This window comes from Aulonocara sp. 'chitande type north' Nkhata Bay, linkage group LG14 (assembly GCF_057382095.1).
Source record: "Aulonocara sp. 'chitande type north' Nkhata Bay isolate Kocher_YH1m ecotype deep benthic linkage group LG14, A_spYH_male_GT1.1, whole genome shotgun sequence".
Taxonomy (NCBI): Eukaryota; Metazoa; Chordata; class Actinopteri; order Cichliformes; family Cichlidae; genus Aulonocara; species Aulonocara sp. 'chitande type north' Nkhata Bay.
In genome coordinates this window covers 2,049,991-2,070,410 of record NC_141357.1, presented here as the reverse complement: position 1 = coordinate 2,070,410, position 20,420 = coordinate 2,049,991, and the positions used below count along the sequence as shown (strand labels likewise).

Here is a 20,420-nt window from a genome sequence, read left to right as displayed (position 1 = left end):
GAGTTCCATGGTGACCTCAGACCTGGTGATGTAATGGTTGTGGACCTCTATCCGCGTCCTATCAAAGTCAGAATCATTGACTCTGGCCCTGCACGTCCCATGTTTGCAGTGATTCCTGGTGTCTGTGTGCACATGGTTTGGTTCAGGGCACCAATTCAATTCAGTTTTATTTACATAGCACCAAATCACAACAACATTTGCCTCAAGGTGTTTTAGATTGTAAGATAAAGACTCAACAATAATACAGTGAAAACCCAACAATCATATGAACCCCTATGAGCAAGCACTTTGGCGACAGTGGGAAGGAAAAAAATCCCTTTTAACAGTTAAGTTAAAAGGCAGTTTTTATGAAAATCTTGAAAGTAGAGATAGTGTCTGTCTCCTGAATCCAAACTGGAAGCTGGTTCCACAGAAGAGGGGCCTGAAAACTTAAGGCTCTGCCTCCCATTCTACTTTTAAATACTCTAGGAACAACAAGTAAGCCTGCAGAGCGAGAGCGAAGTGCTCTAATAGGCTGATATGGTACTACAAGGTCATTAAGATAAGATGGGGCCTGATTATTTAAGACCTTGTATGTGTGCTCTCACTGAAGCATTTTGTAACAATACTCATCTTGTTGCATACAGCCTCTATGTTGGTCTTCCATTTTAGCAAATTGTCAGAGTGGGTGCCCAGGTACTCCTCCATCACAGCAGCCGATGATTCCCGCCAGATGTTTCTGCAAAATCCTCAGCGGGAGCTCCTGTCACTAACACATCCATCCAGTTGTATTTGTGAGTATTTGTGTGGGTGACATGACCTGAAGTCGTGCTGAAAGTCTTAGTTGATGGTGAACAGAAACAGAGATCACAGTCGCCTTGTACGGGTACGTTTCAAGAAGTTTTCACCTGTGGTCTGAGGTGGGCCACGACCTGGTGATGTAATGGTTGTGGACCTCTATCAGTGTCTCCAGTACCTTCATCACATGTGATTGAGGGCAACTGACAACCTGTTAAACTTTGATGGCGGTGCCTTCTTTGATGCAGGAACTAGACAGTATCTGTTTCCTGTAGCACAGTCAGGTTTGATCAGTCTATATGTGTGTGCACACTCGCCCTCTTGTGGCCAAAGATGGTATAACACATTTCCAGTGAACAGCTTTGTTCCATCATCCATTTAAGACTAAATGAAATTTTACATCCAGTTCTGTTTCACAAAGAAACTGTATATTTGGTCGGGACAGGCCAAGGGTTCAGCATTAGTGAGCATTATGCCCGCTATAATTTAATAATGACACCTGACTTGAACCCACAGGATGATGAGTGGATCCGTCTGTGTCACTGAAAGTGGGAACAAGCTCCAAGGCAGAGGACACAAGGTAAGTGTTGCAGTGAGTACTGTGATCCTGCAAAGGTACCAACACATTTGCTCTTTCAGCATTTATGCATCGGTGCTTTGGGTGAATAATAAAGAGCCGCAGTCATGCTGTAGCAGCCGTTCCTCCATCTGTGTCCGTTGCTTCAGGTGTTTCAATGCCAGCAGCTCAGAGTCACCATGGTTGACTTAGAATACGTGTTTGCACAATTTCCCTTTACACAAACACTTTGTATTGTACTCCATTACAAATGAATCAATATTAAACCTGTAAAAATCTTCAAAATACATACTAATGTCATTCAGGTGCGTTTCAGCAGGGACACGAGGAAAAGTTTCAGGACGCCGGCCCTCGAGGACTGGAGTTTGACACCTGTGCTTTAGAGCATCTCCCTGCTTCCCTTTTCCTTTATCCCGACGACAAAATCAACTCTCAGTAATGGAGAATCACCTTGTTGCTAGGTTCCTGTTTTTAAATGCTTGAATGACAAACAAAAACCCCAACAGTCCTCTGAAAATGGTCGAAGTTGTCTGAAGACTGAAAGCTGAGGCGTTAGAATAGCTCAGCATCAGCTGGTCTCCGAGTCGACTGCGTTTGAATCCTCTGACAGCTGAGCTCAAACCACAATAACACCTGCCTCCCACAAACAAAGACAAACAAATACAGAACAACACTAACTTTTATCTTAGAGGCTTTATGAAAAACTCCATTAAAACACCTTCGAGGCAAAGCATTTCCAGTAAATCCAACAGATTCGTCACCGGCAAACAACAACCTGGAAATGTGTCTGTGAAAAATACAGTCAATAAATGTGAAACGTGCTTTGCTGCTACGTGTGCTATGATGGTTCTAATAAACAGTGCATGGTAGAGGTTTTCTTTGTTGCACTTCAAAATGTAAATTTGATTAGAAAAGAAAAAGCTGCAGGTATTTGGTGTTTAACGCTGCTCTGAATCCTGATGATGTGTAAAGTAAGAATGAGCAGAGAACATCTACAGTCACGTGAGGTTTCACTGAGGCCATCACTTGCACCTCTGAGACGGCAGAAAGTAATAAAAAAAAACATATGAGCATCCATCGGACTTTAAGTTCATCATCATCAAAAAAAAAGCTGCGGTCTGTCCAGCGGTCCTAGTGTCCCAGCTGCCTGTCGTCGTATGTGCTGTACCTCTTGACGTGGATTCTACGGACACGCTCGCGCAGTTCTGGACCTCCAGGCCCCTCCTCCTCCTCGCTGTGAGAGCCACAGTTGTTGTATCTCCGACGCGTGGCCTCGAGCAGGGAGTTGTCGGGCAGCGGCATCGTCTCGTAAAGCAAGGTGTTCAGAGTCTCCTCGTAGATTCGCGCTTCAGGGAATTCCACCTGAGAAGGAGTGATTGGAAGGAAACGTTGAAATCCCACCACCCAGCTTAGTCACATCACCTGGAGCGTCACAGCAGGTAAAGCAATCCACCTTTGCTGCCACTCACACCATACAAACTGTGCTTTAATGTTTTCTTACTTCCTTTTAGTTCACAAACTCAACGACCTGTATGTGTGTAAAAAAGCAACAAAGTGCACAAAGCTGCTATCAAACAAGAAGAGCTGGCAAACACAGCGCAGTCATCAGCATGCCGGCAGCAGAGCCTTCAGTCCAGCGTCCATGATGAAGGGTCAGAGGTTATGCCTGTGACCCAGAAACTATGCTGAGCACAATAAGAATCTAACTGGAGGAACTCGGTACCCCGAAGAAAACCCACAAAACACAAAGAGCAACACGGGAGATTCCCACCAGCCGCTCCGCCTCACCTTGGTCTGCTTCTTCTCAGTGGCGTAGACGATGGAGGTGCAGCAAACCTCAGCCAGCTTGCGACCCTGGCCATAGAAGGACCAGCAGCAGATCTCGTCCCCGATGACGTCTTTGATGAAGAGGATGCGGCCGTTGAAGCTGAGAGACAGCCGGTCGAACAGCTCGATGTTCTTCAGCAGGTGGTCGTCAGAGTTGCTGTTGAGATAAAGGCGGAGTGATGTAGAGCAGAGGTCCACGAGCTCAGTACAGTTTATCAGCTTCAAAACAACCAACAGTCTCCCCTCACAGAGTACTTTGAAAGGAAGGAAAACAATTGTTCTTGCATTACGAGAGCCAATAAGATCTTTGGAGGAACCTTTGTTACCTGGTGTAGGAGTACTTGTTGTTGCTTCTGTTGTATACCAGCTTCACGACAGGCTACCAGGAGCAAGCACAAAGATCAAACATCTGAATTCCACTGCGTTAATATTCAAGCAGGCATTTCAAATACTGCAAGAGTACTATAAAAAATAAAAAAAATTTATACATGATGTGTTAGAGATCAGCTACAATGACGTTTTACTGACATGTTTCTGCTGTAACAATGAAAATGACCAAGGCTACACTGAAGCTATAATCAAAAACACATTGTTTCAGAAATGACAGCCTTACTTGATGCTGCAAAGACAACAGTGATGCTCTGCATGTACCTTGGTAGAAGACTGGATGAGCTTCTCTTCTTCCTTAATTGAGGTGACTACAGGTATAACACACATGGGCTGCTCTTTATTACCCTGTTAACAATAATTATAATTTACAGTTTACATCTGACATCATAACAGTCTTGCTTTTCCTGGAAGTTTAACAATAACCAACCAGACAGAGGCTGATCCACAGAGACGTTTGTAGCTTCACACAGAACCTGAGACAAACTGTGGGTGGTTACAGTGGGCAGAGTTCTTACACAGGCCGTCGTTCCCGTCACAGCCCCAAACAAGACTCGGTGTTCCTGGCTGGAATTGGACCAGCAACCTTACACTTGCTAAGTAAATGTGAAAGCCACTACACTGAAGGCCAGCACTGTAACTCCTCAGTGACCACATGAGTAACAAACTAGAATTTGGGGAGTCACATGATCAGACACTGCTCGCTTTACACCTCCGATATTTCTATTTTTTTAAAGTCAACAGCGAGATGAATATTTGAGAGCTTCGAAAAAGATATTTTATCTCCAAATGTTTTCTTCTCAGCACTTTCGTGGCTCCTGCACAGCAAGAACAGAGTAACGTGTTTCCAGCACACGATACCAAAAGCCTTCACTAAATTCAAAAACACAGGGACTGTGTCACAGGCGAGACGGAGCTCATCTTTGGGCCTGCACGTCTGCCAGGTGAACTGGCATTTATAGATAATCTCACTGCTAATGCAAGGAACAGGTTGACAGGAGTAACCACAGAGGTTACATCATGGAGAACCGGAGCCCTGCTGTGTTCATCACCTGATCCCAGAGCTGAAGACAAGACTAAAGGCTGCGTCCACACAACCAACAAGAATCAGTAATCTTATGATTATTAATGATGACGATAATGTGCTAATATGAGGGTCTAGAGCTACTCACATTTGTGTAAGCTTACTTAGATCACAGTTTGGCACTTGAAAGTAGTTTCCAGTATTTCATTTTTGGGTACTGAAGCGCTGCAGTCTGAAGAGCAACAAAGTGCCCAAACACTGTGTGGACCGTACGAGTCCGTATCAAATCAAACTGTATTTATACAGCACATAGTAAAACAACAGTGTTGACCATAGTGCTTCACAGTCAGTAAAAGCATGAGACAGTTAAAACAAACAATAAAACAGGACAACAAACACACACACAACAAGCTAAAACAGCCAACTAGACAGAATCAAAGGCCAAAGTAACAAGATAAGTTTTAAGACGTGATTTAAAAGACTGGATCGACTCGGCAGTACGAACATGAACAGGGAGGTTATTCCAGAGGTGCCACGGTTGCAAAGGCCCGGTCACCGCTCGACTTCATTCGAGACCTAGGTTGTGCTAGGAGCCTGTGATTGGATGATCTAAGTGCTCTGTTGGGATTGTATAAGTGGAGGAGTTCAGAGAGACAGCTGGGCGCTAAATTATTCAGAATTTTAAAAGTGAACAAAAGCATTTTAAAATCTATGCGATATTTAACAGGGAGCCAATGTAGTTTGGCTAAAACCGGAGCAATGCGTATGGATGGAACTGACCTGCAGCGAGTTTTGGCAGAGCTCCACTAGGCCCTGGACGAGGAAATGCTTTGCCTCGACCAGCAGCTCCTGGACGGCCTGTCGACCTTTGGGTAAGGCAACTCTGCCATCTCGAAGGTAACACAGGATGCTGCCAAAGTGCTTCCCGCTGCGGTCGATCAGGATCCAACCTGAGCAAAGAGACAGTGCTGAGAACATGGACCTGCTGTGGCACCTCAAAGGAAACAGCGTGTAGCCGACATGGCAGCAAACTAGGGCTGCCACAAACGATCATTTTGATAGTCAACTAGTCACCGATTATTTTTGCGATTAGTCGACTAATCAGATCATCATCCATTGGACGTACAGCGTACAGCTTATTGCACCAGCAGCATCTGGTCTTATATAACTATCATTAGCTTACAGCTTGAAGTGTTTGTGCTAACTAAAAATAAAGACAAGATGGTAGTTTATTAATTTTTAATGAAATTTGCAGATTGTTTCGGTGAAGTTTAATAAACTCCTTGCTTTCTAAAATATAACAGGACACCGGAGTAAATTCTCCAGCATCTCACACTTCTGATAATCAGCTGTCTGCTTGATGTTTATTCAGCTGTGTAAAAACTATAACTTTAATCTCAGACAAACCGATTTACTCAGGAACAAATAAAACACTGAAAAAAGCCAAACAACAACATTTTTAAGTTCTCTAAGTGACTCATATATCATGTTTAACCTGACTAGCGAAAGACGGCGGTGGGTTTGAAAACGATCTGCCGGGAGTCCGGTGTTCTCACGGCTCTAGTGAGCCTAGCCCCCGGCTCGCTAACGAGCTAGTGGGTAACAGACGTCTCCGAAAACGTCGGAGCGCTTTTGAAAATATGTGGTGTCCTGATAAACTGAGCAGATATTTGAGGTTTACACAGCTACATTCTCGCCTGAAAATATGTTAAACGTGTATTTTGTGACCCAGAAAGAATAATAAGAGTAATATTAAAACTAACTAGCTGCCGCCATTGTTGACGGCTGCGCTATGAATTCTGGGACACAGCTTCTTCTTCTTCGGGGTTTAACGGCAGCTGGCATCCTTGTACATGCAGTGCTGCCATCTTCTGTTTCAGTCCGTTATTACACTCTTAAATCCTGCTACTCATTCCTGCGTCCTTTGTGATCTTACAAAGCTTCAAACGACGCGTCGACTATTAAATCAGTCGTCGACGATTTTAATAGTCGACATAATCGTGACTAGTTGACTAATCGTGGCAGCCCTACAGCAAACCCAGCATCTCTGAGAGGAAGCTGTGTGCAAGTCTCGCTGGTGTTACTGCTGTCAAAATGTCTTATCCACTGTTGGACCGGCCTTTTATTATCAAGCCCATAGGTTTGTATTTCAGACACCCTCGGACACATTCATGGAGACCTGTCTCTAGCAAATTAGAAAGGTCATAAAACTTTATATTTTAACTGGTCTGTGCAATTTCTGCGGCTTGCTGCTAAAACCTTGTTGGTAAACATCACTGTGAAACTTTTCTGCACGAGTTCATGGTAAACATGTTCCCGTTCATGTAAGAAAACGCATATATGAAGCTTTAGAAGACGACTAAGCATTTCCTCTTCTGTGCTTGTCTGGGTGCAGATGTCAGAGTCCGACTATCAACAGCTGACAAGTCTGATATCAAATAGAGTTTAGATCAGTGCAACTCTGCAGATGAACTTCTCTATAAGAAAGACGTCTGCTGAAAAACTAATTGTTGCATAGTTGACGTCAACTAGCATTTTCCACAAAGGACAGAGCGAGTTTAGAGCATGCCTCCCCACTATCCAAAAGCACCTGTTGTTCAATCAGTACAGATTGAAATAAATGAATAAATACTGGCAGCTAAAATTTAATTCAAAGTGACTGAAATTTAAAGTCAAGCTTGGATTCGTGAGCCAGAATCTTGACTTAAACATTTAGTGGAACTTTTGTAATCTTTCCTACTTTAAACACAGTGAATGTATGCATGCAGTGTATGTGAGGTTATACTTTGGGAAACTTGTATCTGCAGCTCAGAAATGCTCACCGTCTTTATCTGTGAACACTTCCTTCTTTCCACTGAACATAGCCTTCAGCATGGAGTTTTGCTTGGTCAGCACCTGCAGCGTCGTATAAAACAGCATCCCTCCAACGTTGAGCCGAACATACTTGTTGCCTAAGCCCACTGCTCCGTGATGACTACAGGTCTTGGTCTTGGGACAAGCCAGAGGAAGGTCTGGGGAGGTGGTTTCGGACTTGCTGAGGTCCTGGGGTAGGCAGCTGTCCCCAGACATGTCCCTTTGGAGATAGATGACCACCCTGCAGATGGAGGTCCGCAGGTCCCCCGCCGTGTTGACCACTATTGATGAGGCCGCCACAACCTCCTGGTGCTCCAGGTCATTCCTGAAAAACAACAAAACAAACAAGAGTCCTGAATTACACCCCAACATTCTCTGTGGAGCTACACGGAGGTCAGCGTTGATCAAAACTGTTGCATTAATCATATAAAACACGCAGAGATGGAGGGGAATCTGCCCAGAGTGGAAACCACCTGCCCTACTGCCATCTCTCCCTCAGAGGAATGAGGCTGGACCGGAAACTGAAAGGGTGGGGAGGGGGCACATATCATTAGTCACTGAAAAGGGCCACATAAAAAGCTTAAATCGCGTTTTATGTTTTTCTCGGGAAGGGTAGTAAAAATATTTATTTTTCAACTTTAAAATTTTTAATTTTTTTTTTTTGTATTTGATCTGTTATTGTATATTTGACACATGTTTGTATGCGATATTGTATTTGTTTTAAATGTTATATACCTATGTGGTATGTGACTTTTGTTGCTATGATGCCAGGTCTCTCTTGGAAATGAGATTTTTAATCTCAATGAGATTTTTTACCTGGATAAATAAAGGATTAATAATAAAAAAATCACTAATAACGAGTAAAAGGCTAATAACAATAATCTCGTACAGCTTTTGTTGAGTGCGCATGTCAAAGAAAGAGACCGTTTAGCAGCAGAATGACTTTCAGCAAACTAACCAGATGCGTTCACGTGTCAGTGGGGGGGGGGTCAGGTCACTCGGCATGCTTTGTTCGGTCGAAACGTTATTATGTACTCATTTCACACCGTTACGTTATTACCGATAATTCACCGGATCCTTGAAATAGTAACGCTACTGGATTATTAGCTTTGTGTCAATGTTTCACAGCTAGTTCCTGCGCATGTGTTTCGCTAAGGTTAGCTAATGTTTGAGCAGGATGTCAAGACTTCGAACGCGAAAACCTGGAAATCCTAGATCTTGAAAATGTGTTTGTGTGAGCACGTTTTGAATCTATTCAAAGATAGCAAAGCTTAAATATGACGCAGAGAAACTTTACGTTGCCAAGTAAGTGTGTCACACTCAACAAGTCACATGAAACTGACAGATTTCAGTGGAAAGCTTAACGTTGTCGCCCTTTGCTACATCCTGAGAGTAAACGACACTAAATACGTCTGCAAACATTTACTCACCGACCTCCCTGCGCTGTATTTCAGTTGTTAGATAAATGTACACAAGCAGTCAGCTTTATCGCCGCTGCGTAAGAAAAAGAAGTTCAACCAACTCAAGCCCACGCCTTCTTCTTCCACCGAGTTTACTAGTGATGTGTCGGTCGCGAACGAAACGGCTCTTAGAGCTGGCTCTTTGACGTGAACGACACGAGCCGGCTCCTTATCGCGAGCTGTGGGGGTTTGTTTTTTTCTTTCTCTCACCCTCTCTCTCTCACCCTTTTTCCGCTTCACTCCACAAGTGAGCCTTGTGCTGGGAAGGGGGAGGGGCGGTAGTTACACTAGCAGTAGCACAGGAACAGAGCAGGAGGGAGAGCCAGAGCCAGGGACAACAACTTAGAAATTAGAAAGGTATAGTAATCATCCACAACTATTTTCAGTTGCGGATGATAAAGGATTCAGAAAGTTTATTCATGCAGGTCCATATGACAGAGAATGTGCATCTTCTTTCTGTTTTCATATTTTAATTTATATTTAATTATGTTGTGGTTTGCAGTGTTTTGTGTTGTTTCACTTTAATTTTGTTTAAAAGGAAAAAGCTGAAAATTTAAATAGTTAAAAGTTGAAATGTAAATAGTTGGTTTTTGATTTATAACGGGCGATCGTGACTCAAGAATTGGGCGTTTGTCTTGTAATCGGAAGGTTGCCGGTTCGAGCCCCGGCTCCGACAGTCTCGGTCGTTGTGTCCTTGGGCAAGACACTTCACCCGTTGCCTACTGGTGGTGGTCAGAGGGCCCGGTGGCGCCAGTGTCCGGCAGCCTCGCCTCTGTCAGTGCGCCCCAGGGTGGCTGTGGCTACAATGTAGCTGCCATCACCAGTGTGTGAATGGGTGGATGTCTGGTTGTGTAAAGCGCTTTGGGGTCCTTAGGGACTAGTAAAGCGCTATACAAATACAGGCCATTTACCATTTATTACATTTTATGTGGAGTAAATAAACCAAGTATATTTACGGTGGCCCCCAGAGACAAAGCACGTACAGACTCCAAAACATGTACGAACTCCGAAGCACGTACAAACTCCAAAACACATAAAAACTCCAAAACACGTATAAAACACAACAGAAGTGCTCCAGGATGCTAGGGGGCAGTGTTGAGCTTTTGTTACCTAATGGCTACACAAGCCAGGAAGTACAAACGACCGGATTTGGTGTGTGGTAGTAACAGGTAAATGAATATATTTTAAATTATTTGAATATATATGAGTGCTTGTGTATAAATACACAAACAATACACATATGCTTTCAATTGTGTAATTTAAGTGATCTAGGTAGCTCTGTTTTGGAAGTTCAGTTAACGCTAGAAATGTGTTTTGGAGTTTGTACGTGGTTTGTCTCTAGGGGCCACTGTATATATTTATATATAAACATATATAAATAAAACCACGTTTTTTTTGCATAATTTTATATTGTTGTTAATAATAAATTAATTAAACCAACAAAACAACCTGAAGAGCCGGTTGGAAGCCGAAAGAGTCGGCTCTTTTTATTGAGACGAGCCGAAAGAACTGGCTCTCTAAAAAGAGCCGGAAATCCCATCACTAGAGTTTACGCTGGCCAGGCCTTCAATTGCAAAGCACAATGCTGCCCTCGTCCGTCAGTAACAGGTATTGCAAGACAAACTGCCCTGCCTTCATTGGATTGGAATGTTCGTGTACACGCCAGTCCCGTTCCATTTCATTCAGCTGTCACGCCTCCCACAGGTCTTACCTTGGTTTTTCAGTTTTAACTCTTTGTTGTGACTGTAGGAAGCACCTTTTATAAAATACAGAAGTGCCTTCATAGTATAGGGCTCTGGATGAGGCAGGTTACGGAAACAAACGCGCACACACACAAACACAGGGAGGAGCGTTTGGTTTCCCTGGCAGCGAGAAGATGAGGAGGAGCTTTGGTTGGTTGTTACTCTGCCACATAGTCAAACAACAGAGAACCATCTGTGACTGCGGTTAGAAGAGGTAAAATCACACGTACAAGCGTTTTTAAATCATGTTAGGGGTTAATGAAACCGTGTTGTCCTCGTAGGTTTATTAGCTTTAACGGGGTTAATGTGTTGCGTCCAACTAGCGTTAGTGAGCAGCTTAGCTAACTAGCTATTTGAATTAGCTAACTAATTTTAGCAAGCTAGCTAACAGTGTTAGCCTGTGTCACAGTTAGTGATTTCGACTGGCAGGAAATAGTGAGTAATACTACAGCTTTCTTTTGTTTTACTTACTCAGACTGTTTATAACGTTTTTGTACATTCAAATAAGTTAAGGTTAGTTTCCATTGTATCCGATGTTAATGTGATTCTGATGACTTGCACTGGAGAAGCCTGTAGTTATGTGTACGTGTTTATTTGATGATAATTTGACCGTGAATAGAGCTGCTTGTAAAATGTTCGTTTCGAACCTGTCTCTCACTGAAGACCACAGTTCAACGAAAAGTTCATTTTGCATGAACGGACCATATGTTACCGTTAGTGGCTAAACGTGACTGGACGTGCAGACATACAGTCAAAAACAAGGCTCCGACGTCTGGTTGGAAACACTGACGTCATGTGACCATGGCTAACTGAGGTCTTCGGTTTCAAACAGGTGGCTTCCCTGCGGCGATATCTTTAATTGTTAGCCAGTAGAACAAACATGATGACACTAAACTCCCAGAAACCTTCAGTCAGCAGCAGCAGAAACAACCACAGCACAGGGCTCAACAGATAGTGCTGTGGCACTATAGACGTAACAGTGACCTCACTAGACCTTCCAGTTTAGTTTGTTGGTTTCTTTACCTGCAGTTTGATCTATTTTGTGACTTTTGATGTTTTGGAAGACTGCAAATAATGAACAAAAAGACAATATTATTTTAGTATTATTCTAATTATTTTATAACTTATGTATATAATATATAATAATGTTATTATATTGTTGTTGTTAGGCACCATAGGGTGAGACTCTATATGTCACTGATCTGTCACAGGGCTAACACACAGAGACAGACAGCCATTTGCACTCACCGTCACATCTATGGGCAATTTTGATTCAGTTAACCTAACCCCACTAACTGCATGTCTCTGTGGGAGAAGCTGAAGAAAACCGATGCAAACACAGTGTTAGTAAATGAGGGCCAGATGAAGTCATCTGTACTGTAAGATTTTATATCGGGCTGGAAAGCCTGCTAACTACAGTAGCAGTTAAAGGACTTGTTCTGGATGCTGATATCAAAGCTATATGTTTTATCCGTGTTTAACTTCTCTCATGCCGGTCTTCCTCTATCACTCTTTCTGTCTCCTTTGTGGCAGGCCCCGTGGCCATGGCTACAGACCCATTAGCTGAGGCAGGCTTTTATTTTGATGAACTCAACAAGCTGCGAGTGTTGGAGCCTGATGTCAGCCAGAAGACTTCAGAGCTCAAAGAAGAGTGCAAAGAGTTTGTGGACAGTAAGCACAGATCACATTTAGTTTAACCTGCTCTCCTAACATTAGCAGGTCCTGCATCTACAGACACGTGTTCTTCTTTACAGAAATTGGCCAGTTTCAGAAGATAGTGGGAGGTCTGATTGAGCTCGTGGATGAACTGGCAAAAGAAGCAGAGACAGAAAAGATGAAGGTAAGCTCGGTATTTGAAGACTTTTCATTGGCTCTTGCAAAAGAAGTTGTAGTGCTCGTGTACTAAAGCTTTATAACATCTGAGTGTGTCTGTATGATATGTGATCATGAGAATGAGACTTTTATCAGGTATGATTCTGTGTTATTCTCCTTCAGGCCATTGGAGCCAGAAACCTGCTGACGTCTGTAGCAAAGCAAAGAGAGGCCCAGCAGCAGCAGCTTCAGGCTCTCATAGCAGAGAAGAAGATGCAGCTTGAAAGGTAATATAGGAAAAAAAAGAGTGGGTAGAGACACCCATCTGTGCAGGACAGTAGGCTATGATGTCCCATGTGTATAATCGGGGATATGACATTTCTCCAAAACCTTAGTGTTTTTTTTTTTGTTTGTTTTTTTACAGGATGTGAAACACAATAGGAAAAAAACACATGTAGCATAAACTTTCCAGCTTTCATCAGACCAGCACCCTCCATGTTGTTGTCACACAGTTATACAATATTGCATTTATATTGTATTCCAATGTTTAATTGTAACACTCCTAAAAAAATTATAATAGTACTTGTGTGTGCCTAAATAAAGGCCTTGTGTGGAGAACATATATATTTTCTGTGCAGGGTAGAAACATTTCCATACACATGCTAGCGGAGGAGGCCCAGTGCTGTCCTAATGTGTGGTAGGCGTAAGTAAAGGATAGTCAGGTATCCCTTTCTTATGTCTGTCTGCTGTTTTCTGTTGTGTCCCAGATATCGTATAGAGTACGAAGCTTTGTCCAAAGTGGAGTCAGAGCAGAACGAGTTCATCGACCAGTTTATTCTCCAGAAGTAAGAACTCCCGAGACCAAACAGTCTGCGACTTTCCTCAGTGCCTATCCCATTTTCAGAGAACTACTCCGCTGCAGCTCCTTTTCCGAAGCAGTCCCAAAACTCTGACGTCACGGACGCCTCCTCCTCTGACGTGCTGTGTGTGAACTGACTGCCTGCTGTTTCCCACTGTGGACAGCAGGTGTGTGCATTTACATTGCAGCTTCACGTGCTCACCTCTGCTGGCATCAAGTGTCTCAACATGTCACACCAACACTGAAGACGATGGAGCTATTTATACAAAGAGAACCTATTTATACTATTTATACTTTAGTCTGTATATCTAGTTTTATTACTTTTTGTATCAATGGAGATTAATACTGCATGTGCACGTAGCTGTAAATAAGTTTCAGTTCAAGAAAAATGAGCAGATCAGGATGTTTTTGTTTTATTCCATTGGTTGGTGAGGCCAGTACATACGAAACATTCTCATTGTTTTCTTGTATGTGTATCCTTGTTATCCAGCATTTATTTGAGAAAAATGGTTATACTTGAATACTGTATGTTGCACAGAAGTATCACCTTTGCCTCCAAGCTGTAGAAGAGATGCGTGAGCAAAGTTTAACAATGTGCAATTTAAGTATTGTGTTAATAAAGATTACGTGATATGCAAATATTCTGGCACTGTTTTACCTCACATAGGGAAGAAAGCATGTCACAAGCCTAAAACTGCAGAGGGCAGTTCACGTGTGCTTTTATATACTGTAGGTCCACGGATGGAGTCACCTAAACTCCTTCCTGGTTGTGACAAACTGGCTGAAATCTGATCTCGAGTCAGTTCTTTTTCTTCTTTCAGTACTTAAATAGCAACACTTGAAAATCCTCATTTACTAAAAGAAAAGAGAAATATCTTTGCTTCCCCTGCAATCCTGGATCGGACACCCTCCACTGATGCAACATGAGAGCAGCTTTTCTATTCGTCCAACCACCGACTACACATTGACCTGCAAATCTCCTGAAACAGGCCTTTAGGATCTAACCCAGGAAGTCTGAAAGGGCAGCCTGACAGCTAAAGTACACTTTGAATGATTTTCTTTCAGGTGGTTAACATTGATTTTGTTGTTGACACCATCAATAGGCGTACATTATATTACACGGTCTGCTTTTTCAAACGTGTCCATCACCACTGTGTGCAGTACACTGACCGTAGCACTCACTTGTCCCACGTTTTGTCACGTTCCAGCCTTTTTCCAAACTAGATTCATTTTTCACTTTAAATTTCGACACACAACACACCATAACCCCGTGCAGTCAGGTCGTACTGTAAATATGCGAACTGTTAAAGGTGGGATATTTTTAATTGGTGACACGATTGTCCTCCAAGCGTTGCAACAGATTAGTAGTATTGTTGTTGGATGATGAAATGTTTTTCTCCCTTTTGTTTGAAGTCGTCTTTACTAAAGTCAAACGTGTCCAAACAACAGACGTGAGATTTGAAGTTGTGCGTTCAGCTCGATGTGTTGATTTGTTTGTTTTTCTCCATGATGCTGCAGAAGGCACAGAGTCACGTGACAACACAGAATTTAAAAAAACTGAAATAACCGACACGGGAAAGATCAGGTGGATTAGAGATTCCCAGTGTCAGTTTTGATTCCTTTTTGACTGCCCAGCTCTAGTAAGGAACACAGCTGATTTGATGCTAGCTGTCTCAAACAAAGTAGTAAAGTGTGTTTCAGTACTTCCATACCAGACTTTTACTATTAACAAGTACGGGCAGCGATATGTTAGCAGCTGTACTTGCTGCCATCTTCCATGTTCTCCTTCTTCTTCAGCATGGAAGATAATCTAGAAGCCTTGTCGGTCGTATGTCGTCCCCTTCAGTTCTGCTTCTACATCATTACATACGCAGCCTGAGGAACCTACGGCAGTAAAGGAAAAACAAACAAAAAACAAGTACTGTAGCATTTTTCACAGTTCTGGTACGAACGTTAGTACCTTTCTTAGTAGGCTGTAAACATATTTAAAGTTTTAAACGTGCATTAAGGTGGGAGCCATGCTCAGACAACACTGGACCAACTACTGCGTGTGTTCATCATTCAGACACAGAGGCTGTAGAGGACATTGATATGTATATAAAGCATAAAACCATGAACTCTTTGTAGTTCGCTGAATAGTTTCAGTTTCCATCTCCTGTTCGACTTTTGCTCCAAGCAACAAACCAACTAAGTTCATGATTGCACATTTAATGGCATAGTTTGAGAACAGTATTTACAGCGAGTCATCCCTCAAAAAAACCATAACACCCTGAGCACTCGCAGACAGGGACAGCACCTTCACCAGTGTAACTCCAGGACAGCCCTGCAAAATGCACCGCCGTGGACACGCGCTCATTTCTTCTTGGTATACTGTGAATGACAAACGAAATGAACATTACGCTTTATGTTCATGTGTCACCTTGGAGGTCTTCTTTCCTTTATCCTTACTTTATCAAGAATCCAGTCAGCATCTGCAATCGCTCTCTGGATGATCATCTGTGTCCTCTCAGGGTCGTCTTCATCTGAGTGGCTGTTGTAACCCTGGAAACAAACAGCAAACAAAGACTTTATGATCTTGGCAGAAACTACTTTCAGCAGTAATGATGATGATGATACATTAATGGTGCATGAGTCACAGTTATTGGTTGTTATGGTGACCATAAACATGTCAGCACTATCTAATAATACAAATCAATAGTGCAGCACAAAGGTCAAAGGTCGGGAGTTTGCCTTCACAGGAAACGGCTCGTTAACAATTCAACTGTTCTACTGCTGCTGCCAGCCAATCACATCACAACAGAAACCAAAAATAAGGTTAGCGATGAAGGCAGCGTTAGATGGGCCTCTTCACGTCACTGCAACAACCGTTTGTAGAACTGTGCACGAGTTATTTTTAAGATATTTTGTTGCTTTTCTCCATTTTATATTATATCTGTTTAAAAATGGTCAGATTTTTAACATTTCTGTTGACTTAAAATACACAACACACGTGTCTAAAGTGGTCAGTATGGACTCTAAGACTGGGGTTTTCAGTACAGTCAACAAAAGATGAATTGTATTCACCATCACCCAAATCTCCTGACACAAGTCATTTCTAATCCCCATAACGATATAATCACAATATTGGCATTTTCTGTAAATTCAGTGAATAGTTTATATAACCAACACATTGAAAGTACTGCTCGTTTTTTACTTCATTGAAATAATAAAAAGTTAAATAAATATGATTATTGTAGGAGCCATAATTGAATGTATTGAATTTTGATGATCACTGGGTTTTTATTTGTTTGGTTGTTATGGGAGTCACGTGGGTGCTAGCGGTGACATAAATGGGCGTTGTCAGTCTGTCATTCACTGGTTTTGATTTTGACAGAGAGGAGGGCTGGGTAGCCGTAGTTTTTGTTGACCGCTGCACTACATGTTTGCTTCGTTATATTAGAGCCTGTGATGTTGTAAGAGTTTGAATCAGGAGCCGATGATACTACTCTGTAAAAATCGCAAAGCACTTTAATAAACAAGCAAACAATTCCACCTCTCGCATTATTGCGTAAAGTTGACAGCGCGTCAGGCAAATAGGCAGGCTTCATCCCCGGCCTCTAGCGACTGTGGAAGTCGCTACAATTATAAATACACCCCACACAGTCACGTGTTGTGTGTTTTGATCAGTGAACAAAACCATATATGTATATTTATCTTCGGGATTCTTTGTGCTTCTCATTCGCAAACACGCGATTCTTGCTTAGGTGGTGTCAGAGGTCTGTGGTGTGGGTGTCTGTGGAGGGGGCCGGGTCGGCACAGTTTTCTGCTCCATGTCAGACTCGGTTACAGAGGTAACCCCTCGTCTAGCAACGAGCCCCTCGATTTGTTTTGTATGCTCCTTCTGTGTTGCCGTGGTGACTACTGTCGGTGCAAAAGTATCGCAGTTATCGGTGTATTTCACACAATACAAAATAAACTGTCGAGTATAATATGAAACAATCGGCTTTGTCATTTGATATATTTCATCACATCACACGGCCATAAATTCAGTTTTATTTATAAAGCGCTACTCTCCTCAAGGCACTTTATATTGTAAGATCAAGACTCTACAGCAGGGGTCGCCAATCCCAGTCCTCAAGGGCCGGTGTCCCTGCAGGTTTTAGATGTGTCCTTGATCCATCACAGCTGATTTAAATGGATAAATGACCATCTCAACATGTCTCGAAGTTCTCCAGATGCCTGGTAATGAACTAATCATGTGATTCAGGTGTGTTGACCCAGGGTGAGATCTAAAACCTGCAGGACACCGGCCCTCATGGACTGGGATTGGGGACCCCTGCTCTACAGTAATACAAAGATTACTGAATTATCCCGAAAACACACCAGGTTGGGTGGGTCTCTTCCTGTTAAAGTGACGTTCTTCCTCCCGACTGTCACCCTGTGATCATGTGACTGTTCTCTCTTTATTAATGCCAGGTCCCTAAAATAACTATTGCTGTGAACTGGTGCTTAATAAAGACGGCTCACTAATTCTGCATTGAGACAATTTTCATCGTTTTCCCGATCCTCACTATGTGCAGGATTATATGAATACTTCATGAGCACAGATTGATTCTCAATGAGCTGTTTAAAACCATTTCTCTGTGTCAGATGTGATGTAGCTCAGTTAGTCTTGTCACACAAGAGTCCAAAAGGTATTAAAGTTACCGTCACAGTTTCACTTGGAAAACATTTTGCTTGTCATTGATCGGTGCATAAAATGACCTCACCTGTCTTATGGCATGTCGGTAGTGTTGTTGCATTGCTGTGGATGGTAACTGCCTGCAGCACCTGAGCAGGTATCGATACAGCTGCAATGGAGTGTGGACCAACTCGGCTCCAGCTAAAGGTGGCATCCCTTCCTGGTTAAACAGCTGTTGGTAAAAATAAAAACGGACTCTATGTGTAGACTGCAGATGTGAGAACATCTGGGCTAAGTGTGTGTCAGCAGGGGAAAGCACATGCGTTTTAATATAATGTTGTGAAGCTTTTATAGAGATGATTCCCCAACAGCAGTAACACCAACAAGATGCCTGGAAACATAAATCTGGTACAGGCATGTGGTTAGTGATTTCAGACAGACGAAGCATTAGTAATGCCAACACCAGTGTTGTGCCAAAAACTGATTTCAAATGTTTCTGTGTTTTTTATGTGTAATATCTTTATGTATGTTGGTTAATAGACTTCAGTGAACAGAATACTCTGAAAAAGACATTTTAAAAGTCAACAAGATGTTTTTTTTAACTGGAAAAATTAAGGATATATAAACGTCACTGCCAAAAAACGACTGCAGCTTCTACCTTGTGACATGAATGTTGTTTGTGCCTCAAGATGACCTGATAGCATTCATGAGGGATACATTTGTTTCACATATTACAGAGCAACAAGTTATTTATAGCAGTTTAAATACGAGCTATCATTTTTTGGCACAACACCGGCCTGGATCAGAAGGACACTGGCTAGCTTGTGAGGTTTTGTGTAGGTTTGGCGCCCTGGGGAAAAGAGAGCTGGGCTAAAGTAGTTCAAAGTACATTAAAAATAATAATACTGACAAATGGAGATTAGGGCTGCCACAAACGATTATTTTGATAGTCGACTAGTCACCGATTATTTTTGCGATTAGTCGACTAATCAGATCATCATCCATTGGACATACAGCGTACAGCTTATTGCACCAGCAGCATCTGGTCTTATATAACTATCATTAGCTTACAGCTTGAAGTGTTTGTGCTAACTAAAAATAAAGACAAGATGGTAGTTTATTAATTTTTAATGAAATTTGCAGATTGTTTCGGTGAAGTTTAATAAACTCCTTGCTTTCTAAAATATAACAGGACACCGGAGTATATTCTCCAGCGTCTCACACTTCTGATAATCAGCTGTCTGCTTGACAGTTTTAGCTGTGTAAAAACTATAACTTTAATCTCAACCAAACCGATTTACTCAGGAACAAATAAAATACTAAAGAAAGCCAAACTAACATTTTTAAGTTCTCTAAGTGACTCATATATCATGTTTAACCTGAGTAGGGAAAGACGGCGGTGGGTTTGAAAACGATCTGCCGGGAGTCCGGTGTTCTCACGGCTCTAGTTAGCCTTGCCCCCGCCTAGCTAACGAGCTAGTGGGTAACAGACGTCTCCGAAAACGTCGGAGCGCTTTTGAAAATATGTGGTGTCTTGATAAACTGAGCAGATATTTGAGGTTTACACAGCTACATTCTCGCCTGAAAATATGTTAAAGGTTTATTTTGTGACCCAGAAAGAATAATAAGAGTAAAGTTAAAACTAACTAGCTGCCGCCATTGTTGACAACTGCGCTGGGCTGCGCTATGAATTCTGGGACACAGCTTCTTCTTCTTCGGGGTTTAACGGCAGCTGGCATCCTTGTACATGCAGTGCTGCCATCTTCTGTTTCTGTCCGTTATTACACTCTTAAATCCTGCTACTCATTCCTGCGTCCTTTGTGATCTTACAAAGCTTCAAACGATGCGTCGACTATTAAATTAGTCGTCGACGATTTTAATAGTCGACATAATCGTGACTAGTTGACTAATCGTGGCAGCCCTAATGGAGATACAAGAATACCTCAGATACAGCAGAGACGTGGACACCATAAAGATCACCTATCAGCCACAAACATGAAACAGTGTCCATCATTCAGTTTCCAGTTCCACGTGGCAGTAAAATATTCAGGTTTCGCTCTCGGTGTTTAGAAATTGCTTTCATCCTGACCTTCCAGGTTTACGCTTGGCTGCTCTGGATGTAAACAGTGTTGCTAACTGAGGCTAGCTACTCCCTGACAGAAGCATTCTTTTCCACAGGTCGGAGGCTACACTGTTACTATAAAGCACGCGTGGGTATGCTTACTGTAGCTGTCAGGGTGAACGAAACATCACAAACTCTCCTCAGTGTTCTTACCAAACTTCTATGACCACTGCATTCATAAGCTCCGACTATAATATTACCCGGATGTACTTGATGCCCCGTCTTCTTCTATGGTTGACAAATGTGTTACATTGAAAGAGCATCGACTCCTGTTGTTGGATCTATAAACTACAAACATAAGTACACACATCTGTACCTAA

The 20,420-nt window shown here is 42.4% G+C and overlaps 3 protein-coding genes across 9 annotated transcripts; 1 reads left to right on the top strand and 2 right to left on the bottom strand.

The window, feature by feature from the left end:
- Positions 1-2,028: 2,028 nt before the first annotated feature.
- tnfaip1 (tumor necrosis factor, alpha-induced protein 1 (endothelial)) lies at positions 2,029-9,032 on the bottom strand. Its single transcript, XM_086260556.1, has 7 exons — positions 8,876-9,032; positions 7,415-7,770; positions 5,373-5,542; positions 3,833-3,916; positions 3,508-3,560; positions 3,143-3,338; positions 2,029-2,716 (listed from the first exon to the last, which is right to left on the bottom strand). The coding sequence occupies exons 2-7, from the start codon at positions 7,659-7,661 to the stop codon at positions 2,486-2,488; spliced, it is 981 nt and encodes a 326-aa protein (XP_086116682.1). The 5' UTR covers positions 7,662-7,770; positions 8,876-9,032; the 3' UTR covers positions 2,029-2,485.
- ift20 (intraflagellar transport 20 homolog (Chlamydomonas)) lies at positions 8,445-13,958 on the top strand. Of its 3 annotated transcripts, none has more exons than XM_086260557.1 (5): positions 8,445-8,750; positions 12,181-12,318; positions 12,402-12,487; positions 12,643-12,746; positions 13,227-13,958. In XM_086260557.1, exons 1-5 carry the CDS (start codon positions 8,723-8,725, stop codon positions 13,306-13,308), a joined length of 438 nt encoding a protein of 145 aa, XP_086116683.1. In that variant the 5' UTR covers positions 8,445-8,722; the 3' UTR covers positions 13,309-13,958. The 3 variants fall into 3 exon arrangements, with proteins under 3 accessions (XP_086116683.1, XP_086116684.1, XP_086116685.1); XM_086260558.1 differs by lacking the exon at positions 8,445-8,750 and adding an exon at positions 10,555-10,861; XM_086260559.1 differs by lacking the exon at positions 8,445-8,750 and adding an exon at positions 10,911-11,082.
- A 163-nt stretch (positions 13,959-14,121) lies between these two features.
- lyrm9 (LYR motif containing 9) lies at positions 14,122-20,363 on the bottom strand. Of its 5 annotated transcripts, none has more exons than XR_015124577.1 (4): positions 18,067-18,210; positions 15,767-15,859; positions 15,615-15,688; positions 14,122-15,202 (listed from the first exon to the last, which is right to left on the bottom strand). XR_015124577.1 is itself a non-coding variant. In XM_086260560.1 (4 exons), exons 1-4 carry the CDS (start codon positions 20,361-20,363, stop codon positions 15,671-15,673), a joined length of 318 nt encoding a protein of 105 aa, XP_086116686.1. In that variant the 3' UTR covers positions 15,220-15,670. The 5 variants fall into 5 exon arrangements, 4 of the variants coding, with proteins under 4 accessions (XP_086116686.1, XP_086116689.1, XP_086116688.1 ...); XM_086260560.1 differs by lacking the exon at positions 14,122-15,202 and adding an exon at positions 20,301-20,363 and having other exon boundaries at positions 15,220-15,688; XM_086260563.1 differs by lacking the exon at positions 14,122-15,202 and adding an exon at positions 20,068-20,090 and having other exon boundaries at positions 15,222-15,688.
- Positions 20,364-20,420: the final 57 nt, after the last annotated feature.

What these genes read in the sequence shown, in the direction of transcription:
- tnfaip1 (XM_086260556.1), bottom strand. Translation starts at nt 7,661, where the DNA reads ATGTCTGGGGACAGCTGCCTACCCCAGGACCTCAGCAAGTCCGAAACC. An exon ending in TCATCCAGTCTTCTACCAAG is followed by an intron (nt 3,561 to 3,832) that starts GTACATGCAGAG and finishes TGCTCCTGGTAG; the next exon opens with CCTGTCGTGAAGCTGGTATA. An exon ending in AACAAGTACTCCTACACCAG is followed by an intron (nt 3,339 to 3,507) that starts GTAACAAAGGTT and finishes TTATCTCAACAG; the next exon opens with CAACTCTGACGACCACCTGC.
- ift20 (XM_086260557.1), top strand. Translation starts at nt 8,723, where the DNA reads ATGACGCAGAGAAACTTTACGTTGCCAA. An exon ending in GAGAAACTTTACGTTGCCAA is followed by an intron (nt 8,751 to 12,180) that starts GTAAGTGTGTCA and finishes CCTTTGTGGCAG; the next exon opens with GCCCCGTGGCCATGGCTACA. An exon ending in AAGAAGATGCAGCTTGAAAG is followed by an intron (nt 12,747 to 13,226) that starts GTAATATAGGAA and finishes GTTGTGTCCCAG; the next exon opens with ATATCGTATAGAGTACGAAG.
- lyrm9 (XM_086260560.1), bottom strand. Translation starts at nt 20,363, where the DNA reads ATGCTCTTTCAATGTAACACATTTGTCAACCATAGAAGAAGACGGGGC. An exon ending in GGGGCATCAAGTACATCCGG is followed by an intron (nt 18,211 to 20,300) that starts GTAATATTATAG and finishes TTTTACCAACAG; the next exon opens with CTGTTTAACCAGGAAGGGAT. An exon ending in ACCGACATGCCATAAGACAG is followed by an intron (nt 15,860 to 18,066) that starts GTGAGGTCATTT and finishes GTTTGTTTCCAG; the next exon opens with GGTTACAACAGCCACTCAGA.